General features: G+C 34.5%; 2 protein-coding genes across 2 annotated transcripts; both read right to left on the bottom strand.

The window, feature by feature from the left end:
• Positions 1-5,014: 5,014 nt before the first annotated feature.
• Positions 5,015-8,682, bottom strand: LOC149782261 (uncharacterized). Its single transcript, XM_089935105.1, has 4 exons — positions 8,147-8,682; positions 6,985-7,341; positions 5,888-6,273; positions 5,015-5,280 (listed from the first exon to the last, which is right to left on the bottom strand). Exons 2-4 carry the CDS (start codon positions 7,248-7,250, stop codon positions 5,015-5,017), a joined length of 918 nt encoding a protein of 305 aa, XP_089791231.1. The 5' UTR covers positions 7,251-7,341; positions 8,147-8,682.
• A 191-nt stretch (positions 8,683-8,873) lies between these two features.
• LOC149782260 (uncharacterized) lies at positions 8,874-12,154 on the bottom strand. The gene is made up of 4 exons (XM_089934857.1): positions 11,994-12,154; positions 11,350-11,422; positions 10,396-10,558; positions 8,874-9,266 (listed from the first exon to the last, which is right to left on the bottom strand). The coding sequence occupies exons 1-4, from the start codon at positions 11,994-11,996 to the stop codon at positions 9,098-9,100; spliced, it is 408 nt and encodes a 135-aa protein (XP_089790983.1). The 5' UTR covers positions 11,997-12,154; the 3' UTR covers positions 8,874-9,097.
• Between the last annotated feature and the right edge of the window lie 4,441 nt (positions 12,155-16,595).

The following is a 16,595-nucleotide window of genomic DNA, read 5'->3' as shown; positions in this document are numbered from 1 at the left end:
AGAACTGAGCGAGAATACCTGGAAGAAATAAAACAATACGAACCCCCTTTGACAAGAAAATAACACATTTAATTAGAACAAATTAATAACGCCAATTCCAATTCAAGTTAGATTATATCAATATAATTCAACAGGCGCGTCCAATTTGTATTTATTTCATCATCATAATAAAAGGTGAAAAGAGCGCAATGTCCACGACTGATTTGCATCATCACCTTCCTATCTTGACCGTATATCCAAGTCTCCTAGTTCATCCTCGCTAAGCTGTGTGCTTTGGCCATTCATGGACTTACTGGTCCTTTTATTCTGGCTTCGTCATTCTTTTTCTCAGACTTCTGTCTTCAGACTGTCCAGTCTCTATCCCATAAAGATGTTCCTTAAAGGACAAAATTACCCCTAAATTTCTGTATACCCCACTCTCTAGACGTACATAAAATTCCCTCACGTTACTCAGAGCATGTTGGCTATCCACACACTGTGTAAATTTAGTGTGGTTGGACAGTGACCTTGCTTCCAGTGGCAGGTCTTAACTTACCACGCGAGCGTCTTTTGAATATTGTCGTATTCTTTTACATATGCAACTACATGTTCGATTGATATTGCATGAAATTCACAAATTGTAACTCGCAGCAATCCTTAACCTACAAGATTATTCAAACATTACAAAATCAGATATAATTAGGTAAGTATTGTCCTAACAAAGGAAGTTATTGCAAATAATCCTTTGAAATCCTACATATATGAACATTTGGATCGTATGCAATCAATTCTACCAATGAACTAATAACTGTAAAATTGAAAGGTAAATTGCATAACAATTCTAGCATAAACACTTTCCATGAAAATGAATAAAAATTAAATCGCATAACATCTCTAGCATCAACACTTTCCATGAAATTGAATAACATAAATTGCACAAAAACTCTAGCATCAACACATTTCCATGAAATTGAATAAACGATACATATATGGAAACCTAATCATAGAAAACACATTTGTATAAAACAAGCAATCAAATAATAGAATATTACGTGAAACTAAACTTGCGTACCTTGTTGATGTTCTCTTTCAGAACATACGCTTCCGAGCATTAAAACCTGTCTTTCTTTTACAAGACGGTCTCCTGGTCCTTTTCTTGTTTAACAAGGAGAGCAATATTGTCTTTAGGCCTCCTCCGAAGTCTAGACTCCTCTTTCAGGAAATTTCAGACTTATGAATTTTGACTAAGGTCGTCACTTTAAAGTCTGATTGCTTCTAAAGTGTACGCCTTAATTTATTCTGCCCAACCGTAGGCAGCGGTCCCTAATTTTTCCCAAAGAAATAATTCCTTTCATCAGGTTTAGACAGGTCGGAATCTGTGAACGACGGTGCGTAACTATTTCCCTTTGAAAATGATAAGTGGACATATTGTTCCTACCAAGCGGTTAGGGTTGGTAGCTCAAATGTTTACTTTGTAAGGGCCGTGTGAAAATAGCCCGGTGAATTTCACTTAGTTGGAATGCTGCCCCTTTGAAGTTTACACGGACATGGGCGGAGATAAACGAAGAAAGGTTGAAGTGATCCCTCATAAACACTTTTCTGGCTTAAACGCGATAAAATGTTAATGACCAACACATTCAACTTTAAAGTTCACTGCAATTCAAACTTCGACACTTCACAGTGTTATTTTCGATTTAATTCATGATACTATAAATTCCTCTTAAAGTTTCATTTCATAACTTATAGAACTAAATTATTTGTAAATTGTACAAAACTTGACGGTATTGCTACATTAGGCTCATTACTTTCAGACCACAGAATCGTAGCAATGTTTTATTTTGAAATTTTACAATAGTCTTATATGTATCTCATTTCCGCTGTTTACACTTTCTTGAGACGGTACCTTATCGAAACCTGCTTTGGACGGCATTCAGTATGCATAATTGTGTAAACATTGGTCAAAACAAAATTCTACGAAATACTATTGATAAATATATGTAAGTAACGAAATGTCTGTTATATTTCTTTAATAACATTAATAAATTTGATTTGACATGATGTTCTTATTTCTTAGTCAGCCAAATTTTAGATTTTCATATTTTCATTTGCCAGGATTTCATATAAGTAGGCAATACATAGTATTCGATTGTACCATGATAATCAGTGGCGTAACTACCTTAGTAGCAGGTACAGCCGTGCTGTGGGGCCCGGAAGTGTTTTGGGTACGGCCCAACCAGAAAAAAAATCATTTAAAGTGACAGTAAGGGGGGAGGGGGGATGGCGGTGCAAAAAGTTGTATGTTTGGTCCGTGGTGAGATAGCTACGCCACTGATGATAATGTAACAATATTATTCATTTACCAAATAATATTGATAAGAAAATCTTATTTCTAGGTGTGCATGAAATTGTGATGCATTGTGAAAGTCTTATTTTATGAAGTTTGTGCTATCCTAATGAATTAAAATCATTATCGCTTTATATAGTTTACATTGATAATATGCAAATAATAGACTAAACTGCACACATCCACATACACACACACCACATATATATATATATATATATATATATATATATATATATATATATATATATATATATATATATATATATATATATATATATATATATATATATATATATATATATATATATATATATATATTGGCTAACGCCCAGTGATATATTATCAAGTCATAGTCATCATCTCTGTGAAGTTTATGATAAAACAAATATTCAATGCTAGTAAAATCAAACAAATAAATTGCTTTTTTTTCCATTCCCTATCTCCAAGCAGATTTTGACTGAGGTGAAAAATGTCAGATTACATTTTTCCGAAGTATTCGTTCAGAAATGCATAGTCAAAAAAGGAAAATAATGCGGCATCATCTGGTAAATGTCCCAAAGGTAAATAAAGGGCATTTATGCAAGTAGAACTTCTAGGAAGCACACTTCCATCATCAAAAAATTCAATCTTGGGTGGCATGTAGTATCCTAAAACTGGTATCTCTGCAGATGCCGTCACAAACTGTAATATTTTCTCCAGTGTAACTTTGGCTTTCTCCGTTCCTCTTCTACCACCTATAAAAAGCAATATATATATATATATATATATATATATATATATATATATATATATATATATATATATATATATATATATATATATATATATATATATATATATATATGATCTTAAACCAAGTGACAGATATATATATATATATTCAAATATATGATCTTAAACCAAGTGACAGAAAAACGCCAAAACCAGCAAGTTTTGTAAACAACTAATTTACTTCCCTAGAATACGAAATGAAAATTTAAAAAAGAAAACTTGCAGTATAGTGAAATGGATGCCAAATAGTCATAAATGTTTTATCACAAGGCCAAAGATATAGACTAATCGGAGTGAATTCCAGTTTTGAATGTGCTGATGTACCAATAGCCGCTCGCTGATACTGAATGCTGTTCACAGTGCGGTGACTACAAAAATAAGGGATGGTGGTTGCGTGCTGAAGAGTGATTCTTCTAGCATTCTGTTCAGGAGTAGGTTTCATACAATAAACATAACAGCAACTTTGTTATTTAATAAAATTAAAATGTTGTTTTCATGTGTTAATGCCGAATATATTTCATGTGAAACAAAAAGCAATATATTTTATATTTGAACATGTGAAGCTCGCTGAAATGGAAATGTCACGTTTTTTATACTACACAATGAGATATAACCGGTATTAACATAGAAAAGGATATATATATATATATATATATATATATATATATATATATATATATATATATATATATATCTGTGTTTGTGTGTGTGTTTATCGTTTATGTCGGATGCGGGAGGTCGTGGGTTCGATCCCCGGCCGAGTCATATCAAAGACTTACAAAAACGGTACTAACAGCTGCCTCGCTTGGCGCTCAGCATTAAGAGGTTAGTGTTAGGACTGGTCGGCCCGGTGTCAGGATAATGTGACTGGGTGGGACATCATACTACATGTCTGCGGCATGATGCCCCAGTGCTAGACATCACTATAAACTGCCACATTGCAGACATCGTAGCGATATGACTGAAAAATTGTTAAAGCTACGTTAAAAATCCAAATCACATCACATCACATCGTTTATGCAAACCTAGCTAGCTGCCACAAAGAAGGACTGAACATATTGTTTTACAATAAGTCGTAGAAATGTGAATGTAAAAGAAGAAAATGTCCACCTCTCTTTAGAGGCTATATAAACCTTTCGCATCGAACGTCTCTCAAAATGTGTATATACTGGAGTCCTAGTAATCATGCTAATCTAACACAACATAGGTACAACGGACTGAACACAGATACAATTTAGACAGTATGGAGTAATTCAGGAGTAAACATGTAATATCATTATATTAATAATAATCTTTAAGAAACTACTTCAATTATAACCATGGCGCAAACGAAAAACATTTACCACATATTTCATTTTGACAAATGTATATCTATAATCTATGAAATCAGAGCTACCTCTTTCTTGTTATCTTTACAGATGTTATATATTTACCTGAAACTTCTTTAAGGTATGCTATGAATTTTTTATATGTACCATCCTCCTTCAATCTTCTGTTAGATCCGATATCTGAGAATACTGGTTTTAGGACATGGATCAATTTTCTCTGTGTCAGAGTTGACCTTGCAGAAGGCCTGAAGAGATATTTAATACACGGCTTTCGGCGCATTAACTGAAAAGTAACATTTCAATACATAAAAAAGTTGTAATTGACCCAAACTGTTTCATTGGCAAGGTTGCAATAACAAAATGGACTTTGTACCATAACTTCTATTTGCACATAAGACTTTATTATCAGTTTGATTCTTATCTAGTTATGCGCATCTTCAGTTTACTTCTCAAGAATTGGAAAATATGATGGGTGCTAAATTTAGAAAGCTTGATGAGATTAGCTGATATTCACATAATCTAATACATGATCAACTTATGCTTTTAAAATAACCTTAACAATGTTTACAATCCTTGTTTAATAAACAAGCTATATTGTATATTGTGGTCCTAAAATCACTGCCAAGATTTTTAGTGTATAATAATAACAGGTTACAAGAGATTTATAGGTCCGGGTTACAGCTGCAGGTTTGGGAAAGTTTAGATACTCATTTGTGCTTACAGCAACAAAACCAAGCCGATTTAAGCCATCTCTAAATTGTGCCTGGACTGGTGTTAAGTTTTGGGACAGGAGCGTTTCCAATTCTTCTTCTGTTAGGAAACATGGTTGAGGCCCGTTCTGCATCAATGACAAACCTAAAAATATTGTTAACAAGAATAGAATGGGTACTTTAGAAAGTACCAAAGATGACGTGCGTGTGATATTAAATGAAAGATATATTTAAAACAAATGAATCATTTTTCTGTTTCACGCTTATTAACTCCAAAAACGAGGCAAAGCCTGTTAAACAAGAAATATGGGTCATCGCAATCACATCTTACTAGGTGTTGAAATACGCGTGACACATGAGTGCACGCCAAAAATAGCAATGTATTGACCATGCCTGCAACAATGTCGTGTAAACTGAAACTGAGGTATAGGACTTAAAGAATGTCAGAAATATTTTTGCTAAAACAGTTAGGATCGCTTTTTATGTCAAGAGAGAGAGAGAGAGAGAGAGAGTATACTTTCGTTCAATAACAGAATGAAAGACCTATACCATTAATTTACGCGACAAACGATTTGCTTTATCGATTGCTTACCAAATTGCAGACCAAAGCTATTTACCACAAAAATTAACATGAAAGCATATTGTGCTCTGCCTAATTTTCACATCGCAAATATGTTGTCCATTGATAGCCGAATTATGACCAGCATAGTAAAAATTAAATCTACAGCAAGTAACGAAAATATAACACTTACCACAAACTAGTCCTGCACCAAAATAGTATTTCCTTTCAAGTCCACCGGAGTCATCTTTCAGTGTGTATGCACCCTCCTCAGTCATTTCAAAAAGTCTACATTCTTCTTTTATTATCTCTTGCATCATATGAGTGAGGAACTCCTTCCTTGGTCCCCCTTGGTCGGAAGCCTCTTCTCCATAAAATGTCACCTCAAGGGGTACCAGAAGGTTGGACGCTTCCAGGATCTCCTCCATTCCTGTTGCAAACATATTCATCCGCGACACATAGATGGATTGGGTTTCACCCTCCAGCGGTTCTGTTAATGATGTTTGGTCTAATTGTCTTCCAGTCATTACAGATTTTTGAAAATAGCGCAAGACAGCTACTGGGTCATGAATGTCCTTGCTGTGGCAACAAAAAGGAGGATGTCAAGGTACTTAAATTACTGAATTCAGGTGGAATTTTGTAAACTAAGAAGGCGTCAATATATACTGAAACAAGAGAAAAGAAAAGCAACGGAGTCTAAGAATCTTAAAATTTGTCAGTTGTATCTAACTTTCCTAATTCAAAGGGCAAACACTCATTCATGTGCATGTGGCAGTGAGAAATAAAGATATCCACTGTAAACATGTAATTGAAGCCAAGCTATATACATGAATTAATATATTTTACTTGGATAACAAAGCAGAAGATATCCAACAAGATTAACTAGTTAATAGATATATTAGCAATCGGTGCTTATCGGTGTGCGTGTGTTTGTGTTAAACCAGTCTTTAATATTAAGAAAATAGTTACCTTTTTACAGATGGAAACATAAACAGGTCACTTGGCACAAAAATACATAGTCCAGCATGTAAAATGAACTAATTAGAGTTAGCTGCATCTTATTATGCGTTATTATGACTCATCTAGACAAAAGAATTTCCACTATCTCATAATGTAGTGTATCGCTGAAAAGGCACAGATTGGCCTCAAGAAGGAAATTTTGTTTTTCATATACTTTGATCAAAGACTTTTGATCGATTTTTTTTCTAAGCATGAATGCATACAGCAACCATACAACATGGCATCTCATAATTAGATCTTTCCGAAAAATATTTTTTTAAAACATCTTACACTTCTTCCAAAATCACAGCCATGTTGTCAACTAAACAAGAAGACCTGTAATTTGTCATTACAGTATGATGCAGATCACCAATGTTGGGATGTCCGGTTACATCATTATGATGTTCAGTGTTTCTTGATCCAGCACCATGCTCTTCACTGGTACGGTCTACTGTTGCTACTATACCAGCATGCTTGCTAGTCCCAGAGTTGGGAAACATGGCCACGACATTATCCTGTTGTCTGATAGTTGGAACTGTGGGTACATTCCTGTACATTGCACCAGTGTTGAGAGGTGGGTCTACAGTACTGGTGTTGTTGTGTGTTGTTACAACACTAGGCTGCTCACTAACGTTAGCTGGATCATCGCTGAAAACACATAAATATATTTACAACATTTGACAAATCAGATGCTTATAGATCGATTCAGATTTATGTCGTCCTGTAAGTTTCATAACAAGCATATGCATTCTACAAGACATACATTTTAGATAAGAACTGTACTGTAATAGTTGAAATATATGTAGGACACAACTGGAATGACTATAAAGTGGCATATTTATTAATCAAGGATGATTAAATTCCATCATCAGACTCTGTAACATGCAAGAGGATTGACAGTGAAGCAAAACATCGCGTAAAAATCCACCAACAGGACATTTAGTTAGTTTACATGGGTAGACCAGTGGACTGAGTAAAGGGGACAATGTATAACGCATGATCAATCTGCACTGGAGCCTCGCTTTCTTTTTCACTAAAGTGATGCTCTATTGTGATGTTTAGTGGATTCCATACATTTATATGCAGTCTACTTCAAGTAAATCACATATCAAGTTTGCAGGAACTGTACGAATGTAAATCATGTATCAGTTGTACATGCAACTATACTATATTCTACACAAATATGAATCATTTATCAAATGTACAGGGCGTTAGTTACACACTCTACACAAATATGTATCATTTATCAAATGTACAGGGAGTTAGTTACACACTCCACACAAATATGAATCATTTATCAAATGTACAGGGAGTTAGTTACACACTCTACACAAATATGAATCATTTAAGGCAAATAATCAAGTATTGAAGGATGGACAGAAGACCGGCACACAAATTGTCTAGTCCTGAGTCAAGTGGATCTAAATCCTAGGTTCAAAGACATACAACTTACTTGAAAATTTCAATGCAATCTGCATCTTCTCCTGATTTCTGAAAATCATAAAAAATATGTGGGTACGTTTTTAGCAATAACACTCTCAATCCCCGACATTACGTAAATACTCTGCACACATGATACCTTCGCATAAATGTAGTGATCTAAACAACAGGCACTTTCTAACCAAACGAAATGCATACCTTTTGATTCTGTCTAGGTATCAGTAAAGTTTGTAAAAAAAAATACTCTCTACAGAAAAGCAAAGCAAAACTTCATTTACACAGCACTTCATCTTCGCTAGCCAAGCTTCCGATATGATAATCCTATCTACACCTTGGCGGATCGAACATATATACTGGTGCTTTGTCCTAGCGACATCCAATGGATTTCCTGAACTGCCTTCCATCGTACATAATGCCAAGTAACCAATAGCGTGGTGCATTCTACATTGGCCGAAAATAATGGAGGCAATTGACCTAAAAGGATACTTTGGATGTTTAACCTCGAAAGTATGACTATGTACCGGAGAGAAGCAATTACAGGTGTATTTGAGAGAAAGGAAATTGTGCAAACACGGACTGGGACTAGAAAATTGCTTACTTATCAGTCCATTCTAGCTGTGTGCTCCATTTGTCCCAATCATGTAGGAACAGTGTTCACATTTGAACAACTTAATTTTGATTGGATGCGGTGGCTTTCCGTTGCATCCAGTGAAATTCATAGACATGAAACACAGAAATATCTGCCCGATACGCTGAGGCGGTGATAGGTTATCACATCGGAACCTTGCCGTGCGAAGATGACAGCCCTTAGAAATTGCACTTTTGTCTAATATACATGAATTGTATATAAACGGAGGTAACATACTGTTGGATTAATGTTAAAGCTTTAACATGAGCAAAATACCTGACACAATTAATTGATAGTCAGACTACCTTACCTGACAAGTTTGCATGTGTTCTCTCGTTATAGGTACCATGCTTGAACAAGATAAACACATATGCGACCTGTACCGAACTCCCTAATGTCTTCTGCACTGCATCTTCCGTGACTTACTGTGGTTAAAACTTTTTTGGAGTTGCTTTTAAGCGTTAACAGCTCAAAACCACCACACTGATCTAAAGCCGGAAAAGAGCTGGAAAACAGATAACAAATATTACATTTTTTTATTTTCGAGTACGGATAACAGTTTTATATCAATGTTCACTTTTAAACTCAATTTTAAGACAATTATGAAATGTGTTTGTTTGGCGTTAGTATTCCAGGAATAAAGACATGGTTAAATTTATTTAGAAGGTTGGTTCAAGCTGGAAATGTTGAATGGATGATGTTGAGTACTGAAAGGAATCGTCATCGAGTCTTATATTTCAGTAATTTCTTGAATATCATTCAATTATTTTTACTCAGATAATATTGTTTTGTGAACGTATCTAAAATTTGGTTTATACTTTTACTTGATTTTGACAAGTAAACCGTAGGACATAGCTTGTTCAACCAAATCTTACTTGCCCGCATAAACGTTAAGAAAATCACCTGGTCTTACAAGTACAGTATCAAAACTAATCGCAAAAAGGGATACAGTTAAGTCTATAAATAAAATAGACAATATCTACTGAATCTGTACATTTCAAATTTTACATAGTGTTTCTGAACTTTTATTTTGTGGAATATTCTAATTAAAACTGCAATAGGAGCTTAACGCATAATTTATGGACCAACAAATATTAGCTTCCACCACTCCCACTCACACATAAGCTTGATGGTTTAGCAATAAGTACTTAATTGTTTGATTTACCAAGAAACAATATTCTAAGTAAACATTAGAGAAAAACATTTCCAGCCGGAATATTCTTTTCATGTTGAGGCTTGGAACAACTTGAAGATGGGACTTTGTACATGTTCGCATTGTTGAGAGGAAGTTAAGTTCTGTGACTCAACAAATCTGTATATTATGAAATAGAGGCGCACACAGAGATACAATTTGAAAGAGACATTTGCATCAAGAAAAACAGTAGATATAACTCACATCAACAAGCGATGCTGTATCTTCTCTATTATGACTTCAACCGTAACTAGATGAGCAACCTAGAGGCGGAAACCGAGTTGCACAGTGCCTACCTGCTGTTGCTTTTTTTTTTTTACAGTTCATTCTCTATAGATTTAGAACGTAACATACAAGCATTTATTCGCATGCACTTCACTCGTTTCCTTCATTCCAAAAATTTGCCGATCACCTTTCATTACTTTTTCTAAAACATAATTACCTTAGTATGGCCTGTCTCACTTGGTCATACAAAGCATCAGCAGGAATAATAACTTTCTTTTCCCCAAGGCCATTTTTACGTAGGATTCTCCTTTCTTCCAGAGATGGAATAGTAGTAGAAGTATTGGAACTCAGACAAACAAAAGATCGAGTCATAGTGCAACCTAAAATAGAAATATGTATCACCGCAGTTTACTTGTTTTGGTGACTAGAATCAGGACATAAAAATGAGCAATATTTCCTAAAACTTTATATAAGTTTATGTTGCATGAGTGAAGCAGCTAGGTATGTGTTTGTGAGACATGGATGCCCACACGTTCCTGTTGAACAAAAATTAAAGTAAGAAATAAATATGCATGTATTTATAAATCATACTTAGGTTTCATATTCTCTGTTGCAAACTGTGTGTGAAAAAAATGTGATAAATTCCATTTTGTAAATTTTAAATGTAGGCATTTCATCAAAATCGAACAATGTAAATTTGTGAATCGTCAAACACACTAAGGAAAAGACATAGCAGAACAAAAACAACAACATAAGAGGGGAGAAACAAACACATATTAACATTTGTGCATCGTAAGACATACACACATCACGCAGACAGTCAATACAATAGTTGGGGTACTTATTTTATATTCAAAATAATACTAGTACAGAATATTTAAAAAGAAACAAACACTGCCTTGTTCTAGTGGTTAACTTGAATGTTGAAGTGATGTGGTGCTGGTTTCACATCAAGACAATAAAGGCTATATATTGACTATATATATGGGATAACCTATTTGTGCGAGAGCATTGGTGTGTCTGTGTGTACACGTTCAATCTGATGCATTGTAAGAAATGTATTTTTCCATTCATAAGTGTTGTCTTGGGTGCTTAATATGGCAAAAAACAAAACAAAACAGAAATAAAACAACTATATAAAATAGTGATATATAGTGATAATGAAGGGTACCTTTTCTTCTCCCATCAATCCTGACCAAATTGTTATCAGTCCTACCAGTTCTTGACCTATATGGATTTAATCTCTGTGCAAAACAAAAAGAACATGTGACAAGTCTAAATGTACAGAAAAAAAGATGATGTGGGTTTTTCTCATATAACAAAAGATGATGCCTAGGTCATTATATTTTGGGGGAAATCAATAACATTTCATGATGATATTCGTTTACTCTTCTATTGAAAGAAGACCTATTTGATACACTAGGCTTCTATGAATGTTATAGGGCTTATGTGTATGGAAACACACTTTATGAATCATAACGTTTAATTAAAGTTTAGCGGATATTATATTTTTACACATTAGCTATAGGACATTAGCAAGTTACGGAAAGGCAAAACTATAAATTAGTCGGTGTTAATAGTTTCATTGTTTTTCGCATAGCATTTAATTCAGTTTAGTGGCTGTTGAATCCACTAAACTTAATTAAATTGATTAAATGGGACAGTTGCATAAAATTAAGTTAAAATTCAATTTTAAAATCTTCGTGGCATCAGCAACTCAGGATGACAGACAGAAAGACGAAACACCGTGATGACAATGATGTAGCTCATGGAATTAAACAGTGCAAAAAGGAGACGTTTGTTGAAATTATATACCATTGTTCTACTAAACAAGCGTCTGTGTTCCTCCGATACTGATGAAGATGATGTCTGACTCGCAGATGAACCAGTTGCAGAGGATGTAAGTGATGATGAGGTTGAGGAAATCTGGTTCGCGACCCTCCTCAAGATAGATATGGCATCATCAAGGTTTGTACTCATGTCTGAATTAAGAACAAAATTGGTAATAGTTATGGAACGCCATAAACAGTAATTGCGTGCAAGCTGCTTGTATGAATCGTTTTCTGTTCTGTAATTTCAATGAATTGGTTGTCACAATGAGGAATACGTGTGTGTGTGTGTGTGTGTGTGTGTTGTGTGTATGTGTGTATGCATGTGTGTATGAATGATGTATGTTTAAATTTGCATTGTTTGCTTGCTAGTTTTGTTTTAAAATTTTTATTTCACTTTATACTATTGTCATGTAATATTGTATGTTGGACTTAACCCTGTAAAAATTCAAGTTCATTTTATATTCGACTTTAATTACTGATTTTATTTTAAAGACTGTGAACAAGGAATATATGGCTAAAATATTCTCTTTGTGTATGGGGTTGATATTAAAATCACTATCAATAGAAGTAGACATGTTTATTTGGGTCTGGGTCTAGTTTATTGGAAATTCCCCATAAATTGCCAGGTTTTCCTGTTGTTTACTACATTTTGTATTATAATTTTAGAAATAGTTATACATAATTACAACTAAGATTTTATTTTGTAAACATTAGAAGCCTTCTGTAAGGGTTTGTATGACAAAAAGCTAATTGTGACAGGAGGTCAAGTAGTGGACTATATAATATTGTCACTGGAAAAATTATTCATTTGTGATTTAAAATCTTAGTAGAATTATTCTGTATTATTGTTGTGACCAGTAGTTCATATGGGCTGGAATTTTAGTTATTCCAATTATTTCTTCCCTGGAAAAACAAACGTGCTCTGATAACATTCTTGGAAATAGAGACTTGGATTTATAGTGAAATACAAAAAAGGATATAATCTCGGATTGTATTATTGTAATCCAACAAAAGACTTGACAAAACAACACTTTACATGCCATCGCAGGCACATCAACCCTTTCAGCGTTGGATTTAATTTGGATTTCCACTAAAGTTTATTCATACCTCTTATCATCGGAACTTTTGTCTGCAATTCTTTGATTATTTTGGGATTTAATTCGCAATACCATAATTTCTTTCCCTTTATTATCACTTTGTAATCAAGGGAAATAAAATCTTTGTTGACTTTTTCACAGTCTGTTGCTTCTCACACTTTTCTATTACATATTTAAAACGACAGAGTCGTAATAATGAATGTATGTATGTATGTATGTGTGTGTGTGTGCGAGCGTGCGTGCGTGCGTGCGCGTGCGTGCGTATGTGTGTGTGTGTGTAGCGTCATGTCTATCAAATCGGATAGTAAATACGTAGAATAGTGTAGAAAAAGTGTCAAAAACGGAGTGCTCATGGCTAGAAACGTGAGGTCTTGGAAGTGGGGAATCTGTAGGTAACTGAGTTACTGTAGTGAACAAAATGGCATCGACTGTATGCATGTATGTGTGTGTGTGTGTGCGTGTGTGTGTGTAGCGTCATGTCTATCAAATCGGATAGTAAATACGTAGAGTAGTGTAGAAAAAGTGTCAAAAACGAAGTGCTCATGGCTAGAAACGTGAGGTCTTGGAAGTGGGGAATCTGTAGGTAACTCTGAGTTACTGTAGGGAACAAAATGGCTTCGACTTTTCGACGATTGAGGAGACCAGTATATAAATGCTTTACATTATGAATAAAGCTCCTGAAGACAGTTACACAAAGGTACATATGAACTATCTTGTGTAAATGCTGTCTAACCCTAAGGCATAATGTAATGATGCGGACAAGCTGTAGCGTTGTCTGATACAATGCACAGAGTAAAGGCATCGGCGACTCTTGATTTGTTTTACTAAGATTCTTCCTATAAAACATGTTAGTCGGGTCTTGATGCTGAAATTATGCATAATTAGACGTGGACACGAAGGATTTAAACTTTATAAGAAAGATTGTTGGTCAACTGCATACAGTAAATCGCATACATAAGAAAGTCGGGAATATTATCCTTCACTTAGTAATGAAAGTTTAATTCCTAGCCCTGTTAATTATATTTTTCTTATTTATTAAATTATGGCAAATTGTTCCTTGTAAACAAGTTGGTATTGAAAGAAATCAACACACTCTACATGTATGTATGTATGTATGTATGTATGTATGTATGTATGTATGTACAACACATATACAAATAATGACAAGAATGCTGAATAAAGACAGATGATCCTTACAAAACTAGTTTGACTTTATCGTGCAACATCATTACTTAATGGATACTGCCCTGATGAATTACTACTGATCGGAAGAAAATTACTTTTTTTTGAGGGGGGGCGGGGGGGGCACCAGACAGATGCCCCCCCCCCCCACTTAACCAAAGAGGAAATTGTTTATGTGTTTGTGTTTCCCCCATAGATGTGTTGTTCTGTTATTGTTTTTGAAGGAATTTAAACTTTAAAGTCAAAGTTTGAATTTAGAAATTTTGATCAGGGTATTTCTAAAATGGCCCTAGTGTATCTATAAGGTTGTACGTCCGAATAAGGTTTCTGTCCCCTTTTCCGGATTTCCTCCCTTAGTTTTTTTTAAGTGACATTTGCTACAGGTCCCCTATGTCCCATGAGTGCTATATGTTGGTGCTATTTGTTTTATTTGCTATATTTGTTTACGTGTTGGGACTTAGCTCAAATCATCTTTATAACCCAGTTGTTCTATTTCTCCCTTGATGGGATTTTTGTTTTGTTTTTGAATTTTGTCGAGAATGCGGTGTGTTACTCTATAAATTTAAAACCTTAGTGGTTTGGGTGTGTGTTATATATATATATATATATATATATATATATATATATATATATATATATATATATATATATATATATATATATATATATATATATATATATATATATATATACATACAGCTCTCGTATGTCAGAGATAAGTAACTGTGCTCGAAATGGGGTCCATACTTTATTTATTTGGTGTTTTTCTCTCATCTCGAGCAGGTTATCTTGTATATATTTATTAGCCAAAATTTCCGAGACATTTTTTGATGAAAGTGTGGAAGGAAGCAAAGCAAGGTAGAAGAATAGTATTTAAAATTAGCATAGGAATTTTTTTTAAATTATTTTTTTATAGAAAGGAAAGAGTGTTCTGGCAGGAGAGCGTCCGTTAGTCTTTCCCAATTTTTATTATTTGTCCACATGATTTCATTGTGTCCACTATGTAATCCGTCACTGTATATAAAGTCTTTTTGTCAAAATTCCCGTCCAAGTATAGCAGATTTTGTGTCTTATATGTAGTTGTCTTTCTAATCTCGTCGATTACTTTTTGTCTTTTAGTTTGTCTTTGTTCACACTGTAGTATTGTATGTGTCTTACTGTAGTTATATTTTTTACACAGTGGGCATTTAGGCGATACTCTGGTCATATGCCTGTATTTTTAAAGATCCTAACTTAATCCAATTCCCCCATGCTAGTTTCCAATTTACGTATCTATTTTCCGACTCTACTTGGCTCATTACTTTTTCTGTTGCATTTTCCCTAATCCACCCGTATGTTTTTTCCTTTCATATACCCCATAAATCTACTTTGTCTCTATATTTAATTAAAACTTCCCTAATTTCTCTCAATTTTCGCGGTGTTTCTAAAAGTCTACTTAATTTATTATTTGTATATATATCCTTTCTGTGTCTCATGAGCAAGCCAAACCAATATATGTATATGGCTTCCCATGCCATATCGGGAACTGCTTTTAAAATTTTAAATCTATTTATAAAATTACTAGCTACTTTGCCACCGGCACCAGAAAACTTGCAGCAGAAAATGGCAAGATTTAAAGAAACTGAAGAAATCGGAAAACTATAGACATTTAATGCTCATGTCTGCCACAGTATCAGAGCTTGTCCGAGTGATTTTTTAAAAACCCTGATACTTGACTCTTGATGAAAGCAAATCAGCATCTATCAAGCAAACTTGATATTTCACACGTTTGGGAAGACTATTGAAGTAGTTAAGTGGGCCACCATAGGGACAATGGGACTTAGCATTAAAAACACCCCTGGGCAACTCTAGGGACAATGGAAATTTAACATGGAGAAAAACGCTGGGCCACTTTAGGGACAATGGGAATTTAACATAGAGTTTGGGTCTGTCTAGGGACAAGGGAAATTAACATGGGAATAGAGTTTGGGTTTGTCTAGGGACAAGGGGAATTGAATATTGGATTTTTTTTTTTTTTAAAAAGTGTTTTTAAATGTAAATTTAAATTTAAATTTAGAAAAGGGGTAGGCAATGAAAAGGCTATCTCTTTTCGAGAAATATGGCTGGCCCTGAAAAGGGCCTTTGGGTTTATGTTAATGTATTCATTAACATAAATGGTACCGCATTGGTCTTCTTCTTGTCCTTAGGCTACGTCTCACTGTTGGTCCGTAAATCAGCACTCTTTTCAGGCATCCTTGTCTTTCTACGTAGATCCTACGTATCCACAGGCTGGTGTTTGTCCTGTGGACAACGGCCCACTTGGATCG

Source organism: Sinohyriopsis cumingii, chromosome 15, assembly GCF_028554795.1.
Source record: "Sinohyriopsis cumingii isolate HCF-2022 chromosome 15, ASM2855479v2, whole genome shotgun sequence".
In the NCBI taxonomy this organism is placed as follows: Eukaryota; Metazoa; Mollusca; class Bivalvia; order Unionida; family Unionidae; genus Sinohyriopsis; species Sinohyriopsis cumingii.
The sequence above is the reverse complement of the archived record's forward strand: the minus strand, read 5'-3'. Positions and strand labels throughout refer to the sequence as shown.